Raw genomic sequence first — 10,417 nt, 5'->3', positions numbered from 1 at the left:
ACCTGGGGGAGCAGGGCATGGTGGGAACAAAGGAGGCTTTCACATTAATGTCGTGGGCATGATGTTATGACGAATTTTGATGTTGAATAACTTTTTAGATGGGAGGGGGGTGGGGGGGGGAGTGGGGTAAATTCCACAATACCAAATGGTCATGTAACATGTGGGAAAGTTTCAATTTCCTTTGGTGTTTAAACCTCCAAGAGTTTTGACTTTTAACTTACCGCTGTAGTTACTTTTTAACGAACTTACTTTTCACTTACTTCAATATCATCCGGAAGAAAACTTTCTCAGATACATTTAGGAAAATACAGAAATTGGATCTTAGTGACCTGAACAAGGACACAGATCAAACTGTCAGTCAATATTGTTACACTTCTTTCCACTTGTCAATTAAACCAGCAATCATTAAGTCAATCACAAGTGAAGTGAAACAAAAACATTATTTGTGATAAGTTAAACCTCGCAATTTTGTGGAAACAATTGCTCGACTCCTGTTTCATGATCGCTACACCTGAAAAGAGGGGTTGGAATTAAAAAGATACCGTGACGTCTCCGGGATGAAGATTCCAATTAAAACATGACTTTCTTTTACTATAAATGGGTGAGGTGCTCAATATGCACGATATCAAATGGTTATGTAACATGTGGTAAAGTTTCAACTTCCTCCGTTGAACGGTTTTCTATGTACGCTCTTAACATGTAGACATGCACGTGACCAATTGCTTTACACCGCTTTTTACTTCGTGAACGCAAGGTGAATAACAAAAACAGTGACAACATTGTAACAAAGCATATATTAATTCATACTAATAATATTAACAGCAACAATAAAAATAAAAGTTGCATCATTTGGCAATAATAATAATAATGAACGTATAATCCCCACCCTGGCCTAAGCTCATCTGGTCTTGGTGAAAGGCAAGCTCATGCTCCAGCTCCAGCAGTACAGCAAGCAGGTGTGCTGCAAGGCCGTGAAGAGCAATGAAAATTTGGTCCATTGGACCAATGGGCCCACTCGTGAGTAAAATTATGAAGTTGACGTGTGGGGTCATTTTCATTAACACGAAATGAGACATAAATAAGAAAGATCAATGGCCTCTCACAACTTGTACTGTTGATGCAGTCCTGCACAAGAACCCTGTGTTTGTGTATAAACCAGAAGCGAGCACACACCTGGTGTTATAGTCTGTATGTACAGGGTGGCCCAAAAGTCTGGAGCCACAGAGTTGATCTTATAAATATTTTCGTGCGTTTTTACGGTATTCTTTCATGAACTGTAGTACCCAGAGGTGCCAAATTTTGGGTGGAGGCACTTCATAACCTGGACAAGGTTTTACACTACCACAAGTTGGCCTTGATGTCCGTCTCGAGGCGACCAAAGGCCGCTTTACAGTGTATATTGGGATGTGGTGAGGCAGTGCTGCCTCCAGCCCGCAGGCAAAAGATAACCACCATAAGGCCAATAACTCCATAACTTTTCAATGTCCAACACATCCCGAAACCACCGCCGAGGAAAGCTCACCCAGCCAGGCAGCGCCCGGTACCCCCACCCCCCTCCCCCTGGTAGTCCCTGCTAGTATTGTATGAAGTAAAGAATATATGGAAGGATTAAAGAAATGCTTTCTGATGGTAAATATAATTCATTTAACAATTGATTGCCAAAAAAATTAAATAACTTTTTTTAACAATTGATTGATCGTAAGAAAAAGTAAATTAAAGTCAATGTTGGAATTGTTGGCCATTAACTTGCAGGTACTTTTCGATTCTACGTACACATGATGTTTGGACATCATGCACGGTGATGGTCTTGAACACCACCCACTCTCCCCTTCCCCCCCCAACCACTTTACTTTGAATCGCTTAATAATTTCTCCAACATCGCCTTGAGTAATCGGAGCTCTCTCCGAGTATCTTTCATTGAATTTGACAGCAATTGATCGATTTGAAGAGCCTGTCCTTCGACTCATCAAAACAAGCAACGCTCTCTTATTTTGTTAATTTTGCTGCCATCACTTATCTGGAAAGAAATAAGATGTAATAAACTTTATTAAAAGCCTTGACACGCACCATGCAAACAATGTATTCTCCTCGATAATGCACGAGCTGCGTACCTGCACACGGGCCTCGGTGAGGTCGATTCGCAGCGCCAGTTCCTCGCGTGTGTAGATGTCCGGGTAGTGCGTCTCGGCGAACACTCGCTCCAACTCCTTGAGCTGCGCACTGCTGAACGTGGTGCGGATGCGGCGCTGCTTCCGCTTCTCGGCCAGGGAGCCACACTCGGAGAATAACTTGTACGGAACTGAGGACGGCAGGGGGGGGGGCGTGAGGTACAAAGTAGGACGAAATATTATGGCATGAGACCGGGGCCAGCGGTTGGAATATATACGGACGCACGGCTTTGCTTTGGGGCCCAAGACGATGCATGATCTTTGGAGCGAAATTCCACAATCAGGAATGAGCATCGTGCGACGACGAGTCGCTTCGTGCAATCACGTATGAAGCTCGAGGACAGCGCTTCACCGGAGCGCGAGGCTCGAGGATGGCGTTGAGTCCTCGCGCTCCGATGAAATGCGCAATAATTGCGCAAATCGGGGGCAGAGAGTCTGATCCGTGTGGAACGAGATGCACACGAGCGCGAAACGAAGTTACCGGATGAAGTGATTGTTGCGTTCAAATTCATTCAGGAATTCCTTCGAATAGTTACCGCAAACACACCACTCGGGTTATCATCAAATCCCAATAAGTATGTTTACATCTCGCTCCAAAGCTAATGATTCAATTGCTCCCCTTTAGGTGCCAAGGTTGGAGAAATAAATTACATTAGTCAGCTGGCATCGCGAGTAATTGCGTTTCGGTTTCAGATACAATATTTTAACCCGGTTACGTGGCATCGTCTGTACACGAGCCACTGAGAAGGCACACGCACTGCGGAGCCTGCCGAGCGTAGTCACCTGCAGAGTATGGGTTGCTCTGGGAGTCCCGGAGTCCGGCGAGGCTGCAGCTGCTGGGAGCCAAAGATGGGCATACGGAGGCGGCGGCCGAGCCGAAGGAGGCGCGTATTGGTGCGTATTGCCCACAAGATCCGTAGTCGGCGTACGTTAAGCCGGACGCATCGACGCCGTTCATACACGACTCGTATGTGGACGTGTTCAGGTAGGAGAACTCCATTTTATACATGGGCGAGCTCGGGCGGGCCGCGACCGAGGAGCGATCGCATCCGATGCGTTTGCGTCCGGATGCGGAGGAGGAGTGAGGAGGCGCGGTCGGACGGTCGGAGTCTTATCCAGGCCCCGGGCCGAGCCGCCAGCCCCTCGGGTCTCTCCCCAGCCCAGCGTCCGTGGCACAAAAGCAATGAAACAAAGCGAGGGTGGTGGCCGCTTTTGCTAATCGCTTTACATCAGAATAAGTCATCAGTCTATTGGGCTGACCCCGGGGACGTCCGCTCGCGTCCTGCCTCCCTATCGCCCGATGCATGCATCATTAATTACAGGCGCGCGGCCCGCGGAGTGCGCGGAACTGCCTTGAGCCGCAGGGAAACGCCCAGCGCCACATACCTCGGTTCGACGTATAGATCTCTGTACCGTACGTGTATGGTGTGTCGTGCATACAAGCTTATCGACGCACGGGACATAAACTTGAATGTCTGTGGTTGCTTCGATTCGTGGTTGCGCGTTCAGCCTCATAACCGCGTTTTACGCTCAATTTGAGGACAAATCGGCCGTACTCAGGCGTGAAATGTAGAGACGCAGTGCGTGGCATGGAGGAGAGCACCAGAGCTTTTTATCCCCGAAAGTTTCATGATCTGATCGCTTCTCAGCAAACATAATAATATCATAATATTAGGAACCAGAGCTTTTTATCACAGAAAGTTTCCTGATTGGATCGCTTCTGATCAAACAAAAAAATATCATGATATGAGCAACAGGGCTTCCCCGAAAGGATCAAAATCGGATAACTTCTGATCAAACATACTAACGTCATGATATGAGGAACCAGCGCTTTTTATCCCCGAAAGTTTCATGATCGGATCGCTTCTGATCAAACATAATTATATCATGATATGAGGAACCAGCGCTTTTTATCCCCGAAAGTTTCATGATCGGATCGCTTGTGATAAAACATAATTATATCATGATATGAGGAACCAGCGCTTTTTATCCCTGAAAGTTTCATGATCGGATCACTTCTGATCAAACATAATAATATCATGATATGAGGAACCAGCGCTTTTTATCCCTGAAAGTTTCATAATCGGATCACTTCTGATCAAACATAATAATATCATGATATGAGGAACCAGCGCTTTTTATCCCTGAAAGTTTCATGATCGGATCGCTTCTGATCAAACATAATAATATCATGATATGAGGAACCAGCGCTTTTTATCCCCGAAAGTTTCCTGATCGGATCACTTCTGATCAAACACAATAATATCATGAAATGAGAAACAGGGCTTCCCCGAAAGTTTCATGATTGGATCGTTTCTGATCAAACATAATAATATCATGATGTGAGCCTGCACCCCAGAAATCCGAACCGAGCACTAGCAGGTGTAAAGTCGTGACCATCCAGTGCTTATGACATCTTTGTGCATCCGAATGAGAGGAGACGCGTTCCATGCACTCCAATTGTCCATACACGTGTGTATACGTACTCATGTGTATATGTATTCATATATGTATATACAATGTATACATACTCATGAGTACAGTGTATATATTATTGTCATCATGTACGAGAGATTCGCGTGTGGATACGACGAGATGTCAACTCGCGTGTGGTCACGACGAGATGTCGACTCGCGTGTGGTCACGGCGAGATGTCTACTCGCGTGTGGTCACGGCGAGATGTCTACTCGCGTGTGGTCACGGCGAGATGTCGACTCGCGTGTGGTCACGGCGAGATGTCTACTCGCGTGTGGTCACGGCGAGATGTCTACTCACGTGTGGTCACGGCGAGATGTCTACTCGCGTGTGGTCAAGGCGAGATGTCGACTTGCGTGTGGATACGGCGAGATGTCGACTCGCGTGTGGTCACGGCGATATGTCGACTCGAGTGTGGTCACGGCGAGATGTCTACTCGCGTGTGGTCACGGCGAGATGTCTACTCGCGTGTGGTCACGGCGAGATGTCGACTCGCGTGTGGATACGACGAGATGTCTACTCGTGTGTGGTCACGGCGAGATGTCGACTCGCGCGTGGTCACGGCGAGATGTCGACTCGCGTGTGGTCACGACGAGATGTCGACTCGCATGTGGTCACGACGAGATGTCGACTCGCGTGTGGTCACGGCGAGATGTCGACTCGCGCGTGGTCACGGCGAGATGTCGACTCGCGTGTGGTCACGGCGAGATGTCGACTCGCGTGTGGTCACGACGAGATGTCGATTCGCGTGTGGATACGACGAGATGTCGACTCGCGTGTGGATACGACGAGATGTCGACTCGCGTGTGGTCACGACGAGATGTCGACTCGCGTGTGGTCACGACGAGATGTCGACTCGCGTGTGGTCACGACGAGATGTCGACTCGCGTGTGGTCACGACGAGATGTCGACTCGCGTGTGGTCACGACGAGATGTCGACTCGCGTGTGGTCACGACGAGATGTCGACTCGTGTGTGGTCACGACGAGATGTCGACTCGCGTGTGGTCACGACGAGCTGTCGACTCGCGTGTGGTCACGACGAGATGTCGACTCGCGTGTGGTCACGACGAGCTGTCGACTCGCGTGTGGTCACGACGAGATGTCGACTCGCGTGTGGTCACGACGAGATGTCGACTCGCGTGTGGTCACGACGAGATGTCGACTCGCGTGAGGTCACGACGAGATGTCGACTCGCGTGAGGTCACGACGAGATGTCGACTCGCGTGAGGTCACGACGAGATGTCGACTCGCGTGTGGTCATGACGAGATGTCGACTCGCGTGTGGTCACGACGAGATGTCGACTCGTGTGTGGTCACGACGAGATGTCGACTCGCGTGTGGTCACGACGAGCTGTCGACTCGCGTGTGGTCACGACGAGATGTCGACTCGCGTGTGGTCACGACGAGATGTCGACTCGCGTGTGGTCACGACGAGATGTCGACTCGCGTGTGGTCACGACGAGATGTCGACTCGCGTGTGGTCACGACGAGATGTCGACTCGCGTGTGGTCACGACGAGATGTCGACTCGCGTGTGGTCACGACGAGATGTCGACTCGCGTGTGGTCACGACGAGATGTCGACTCGCGTGTGGTCACGACGAGATGTCGACTCGCGTGTGGTCACGACGAGATGTCGACTCGCGTGTGGTCACGACGAGATGTCGACTCGCGTGAGGTCACGACGAGATGTCGACTCGCGTGTGGTCACGACGAGATGTCGACTCGCGTGTGGTCACGACGAGATGTCGACTCGCGTGTGGTCACGACGAGATGTCGACTCGCGTGTGGTCACGACGAGATGTCGACTCGCGTGTGGTCACGACGAGATGTCGACTCGCGTGTGGTCACGACGAGATGTCGACTCGCGTGTGGTCACGACGAGCTGTCGACTCGCGTGTGGTCACGACGAGATGTCGACTCGCGTGTGGTCACGACGAGATGTCGACTCGCGTGTGGTCACGACGAGATGTCGACTCGCGTGTGGTCACGACGTGATGTCGACTCGAGTGTGGTCACGACGTGATGTCGACTCGAGTGTGGTCACGACGTGATGTCGACTCGAGTGTGGTCACGACGAGATGTCGACTCGAGTGTGGTCACGACGAGATGTCGACTCGAGTGTGGTCACGACGAGATGTCGACTCGAGTGTGGTCACGACGAGATGTCGACGTGTGTGTGTGTGTGTGTGGTTTGTGAAATTTTGCGTGTTCAGTTACAGAGAGATATCTACTCACGTGTGGTTACAGAAAGATGTCGACTCGTGTGCGGTTACAGAGAGATGTCTACTCACGTGTGGTTACAGAGAGATATCGACTTGCGTGCGGTTACAGAGAGATATCGACTCGTGTGTGGTGAAAGAGAGATGTCGACTCGCGTGCGGTTACAGAGACATCTCGACTCGCGTCTGGTTACAGAGAGATGTCGACTCGCGTGTGGTTAAAGAGAGATGTCGACTTGCGTGTGGTTACAGAGAGATGTCGACTCGCATGTAGTTACAGAGAGATTCAGCCTTGCGTGTGGTTACAGAGAGATGTCGACTCGCGTGTGGTTACAGAGAGATTCAGCCTAGTGTGTGGTTACAGAGAGGTGTGTGCGTGTGTGTGTGTGTGTGTGTGTGTGTGTGTGTGTGTGTGTGTGTGTGTGTGTGTGTGTGTGTGTGTGTGTGTGTGTGTGTGGTTGCAGAGATGTGTCGACTCGCGTGTCGTTACAGAGAGACCTCGACTCGTGTGTGGTTTCAGAGAGACCTCGACTCGTGTGTGGTTACAAAGAGATGTCGACTCGTGTGTGGTTACAGAGAGATGTCGACTCGCGTGTGGTTACAGAGAGATGTCGACTCGCGTGTGGTTACAAAGGGATGTTGACTCGCGTGTGGTTACAGAGAGATGTCGACTCGCGTGTGGTTACAAAGGGATGTCGACTCGCGTGTGATTACAGAGAGATGTCGACTCGTTTGTGGTTACAGAGAGATGTTGCCGAGCGTGTGGTTACAGAGAGATGTTGCCGAGCGTGTGGTTACAGTGAGATGTTGCCTAGCGTGTGGTTATAGTGAAATATGTTTACATTGACACATGGAGGTATTGAACGGAACGTTCGTTTAATTGTGACGTTTGCGTCGAGGTGCACGACAAACGAGCAGCTGTGGTTCTAATCATCTAATATCTAGCGTCGGCAGGAGGTACATGATGATGTAAGATCATGCTGGGAAGCAGTGCCACGATGAGCACTGCCTTTATCACGGGTCCTCCATCATGGAGCCGCAACGACGCGCTCCACAAAAGAGCCGCTCCTGCGTGCCTTGGATTGCTTTTTGTGCATTGTTATAAAAATGTTTTCTTTGTATACGTTTTATAGGATTTGCAATCTTTCCGAGGGTATGTATAAACTCTGGTTTTTATTTATTGGTTTTAAAACCCAGTGGCTCAGGGTTTTAATGTTTAATGAAACGCACGGGAACCTTCACCGCTTCGAAATGTTATGATAATACACGTATGTACCTGTAACGTCGTGTGACGTCCATCGAGTTATCGGACAGAGCGACGTGTGTGTGTGTGTGTGTGTGTGTGTGTGTGTGTGTGTGTGTGTGTGTGTGTGTGTGTGTGTGTGTGTGTGTGTGTGTGTGTGTGTGTGTGTGTGTGTGTGTGTGTGCGTGCGCACAATGCCTATCGAAAGTCTACACCCCCTTTCAAAATGGATTAAATTACATTAAATCAGATTTTTCTACCTTTACTTACACATTGTAATGCACAACGACCAAGTGAAAAACAAATCCTACATATTTCAGAAAATTAATTCCATCCATCCATTGGGACCATACTCTGTACAGAGTAGTTGGTGCTGCCGCAGCAGTCTTCTTGGCTATTGGACATTATCCTGGACAGGTCACCACTCCGACACAGGATACCAGCAAGCTGGCACTCATTTTGCCAACCTCAGAAGAATGACAAGCAGAGTCAACCCCACCTGCTATTAATTCAACAGCCAAATGGGATTTGAACTCAGGATCCTACGATCCCAAGCCCACCACCCTAACCATTAAGCCAACACCAGGCATAGAAAATTAATTTAAAATACAAAACTAGAATATCTTGGTTGGATAAGTGTCCACCCCCCTCATAATAGCAATAGAATCAGATAGAATCAGATAGAATCAATCATCTTCAAAATCACACACCAAGTTAATTGACCCCCACCTGTGCTAATTTGTAGTGATTCTGATTATTTCAGAATAAAATCAGCTGTTCCTGCAGGCTTCCTCTGCTGGGTAGTGAGTTTCACAGCAAAGACTCAACCATGAGCACCAAGGAGCTTTCAAAAGACCTCCGGGATAAAGTTGTGGAAAGGCACAGAAAAGGGGATCGGTATAAAAATATTTTAAAGGCCTTGAATATCCCTTGGAGCACAGTCAAGACAATCACTAAGAAGTGGAAGGTGTATGGTACCACCAAGACCCTGCCAAGATAAGGCCGTCCCTCCAAATTGGATGACTAAAACAAGGAGACTGATCAGAGAGGCCACCAAGAGGCCAATGGCAACTTTAAAAGAGCTACATGCCTTTATGGCAAAGACTGATCACAACAATATCACAAGCACTCTACAAGTCTGGTCTGAACGGTGGGGTGGCAAGAAGGAAGCCATTACTCAAAAAAGCCCACCTTGAGTCCTGTTTGAGGTATGCAAAACACCACTCTGGAGATTCTGAAGCTATGTGGAAACAAGTTTTGTGGTCTGACGAAACCAAGATGGATTTCTGGCCAAAATAAAAAAAACGTTACGTTTTGCGCAAACCCAACACAGCACATCACACAAAGAAAACCATCCCTACTGTGGAGCATGGTGGTGGCAGCATCCTGTTGTGGGGATGTTTTTCATCAGCAAGGATGGGGGCAGTTGTCAGGACAGAAGGGAAAATGGATTGAACAAAATACAGAAAAATCTGAGAGGAAAACCTGCTGCCCTCTGCAAGAAAGCTAAAATTGGCGACAGCAATTGAAATTTGCGAACCCAAAGTTCACCTTTCAGCAGGACACCGCCCTGCATAAAAAAGGTGCAAAAACAGATCCTTGCAACAACAGACCAATCAGCCTTCTCCCAATCATCAGCAAGGTTATGGAATCCATCATCACTTCAGACATTAAATCCTTCCTCTTCTCCAATAGCTTGATTTTCGATCATCAATTTGGTTTCAGAGCAGGTCACTCTACCTTGGATATGCTGTTTCTGCTCTCCCAACAATGGATGGACATACTCGATGCCGGACATGAAAGCAGAACCATCCCTTGACATATCGCGTGCTTTTGACACTGTCTGGCACCCTGCCCTGCTCACCAAACTCTCTTCCTATCGTATTCAAGGGCATCTCCACTCATGGCTCACAGACGTCCTCTCCTGTCACAGCCAATGTGTGGCCCTAAATGGAGTTCTTTCATTCCCTCTTCCTGTCCAGGCTGGAGTTCCTCAAGGTAGCGTTCTGGGCCCTGTTCTTTTTCTAGTTTTCATCAATGATCACTCCAACTCTGGAAAATCCTCTTTATCTCTTTGCTAATGAATCCACCCTCTGTCGTACCATCTGTCATCCCTCAGATCGGCAAGCAGAAGCTTCTTCGCTCCCTGCAGGCCTGGATAAAATCACAAACTGGTGCAACACGTGGAACATGTCTTTGAATCCTGACAAATCTCACATTCTCACGATGTCTCTCCAAAAGGACTGGTTGGACACCCCAGCCCCCCCCATCTACTTTCTCAACAATCCTTTGGAAGAAGTCCTTTCATCC

At 48.7% G+C, this 10,417-nt stretch overlaps 2 protein-coding genes across 3 annotated transcripts in view; one reads left to right on the top strand and one right to left on the bottom strand.

The window, feature by feature from the left end:
- PHOX2B (paired like homeobox 2B) overlaps window positions 1–3,384 on the bottom strand; it is a 4,657-nt gene extending 1,273 nt beyond the window's left edge. The window contains exons 1-3 of one of the 2 annotated variants that reach the window (XM_085864172.1): window positions 2,952–3,384; window positions 2,112–2,299; window positions 1–2 (exon numbers count right to left, since the gene is read on the bottom strand). The exon at window positions 1–2 is cut by the window's left edge and continues 1,273 nt beyond it. In XM_085864172.1, the coding sequence (XP_085720298.1) occupies window positions 1–2; window positions 2,112–2,299; window positions 2,952–3,177 (416 nt within the window). In that variant the 5' untranslated portion in view covers window positions 3,178–3,384. Of the gene's footprint in view, window positions 3–2,111; window positions 2,300–2,394; window positions 2,861–2,951 lie in introns of those variants that run through there. The other variant, XM_085864171.1, reaches the window with a different exon arrangement.
- Window positions 1–10,417, top strand: part of LOC147009030 (uncharacterized) — a 120,706-nt gene that overhangs the window by 4,113 nt on the left and 106,176 nt on the right. The window lies entirely within an intron of this gene.

The sequence above is a fragment of the Eptatretus burgeri genome, chromosome 18 (assembly GCF_056783735.1).
Source record: "Eptatretus burgeri isolate ZD-2024b chromosome 18, Ebu_testis_v1, whole genome shotgun sequence".
In the NCBI taxonomy this organism is placed as follows: Eukaryota; Metazoa; Chordata; class Myxini; order Myxiniformes; family Myxinidae; genus Eptatretus; species Eptatretus burgeri.
This window is presented reverse-complemented; position numbering and strand designations above follow the sequence as displayed.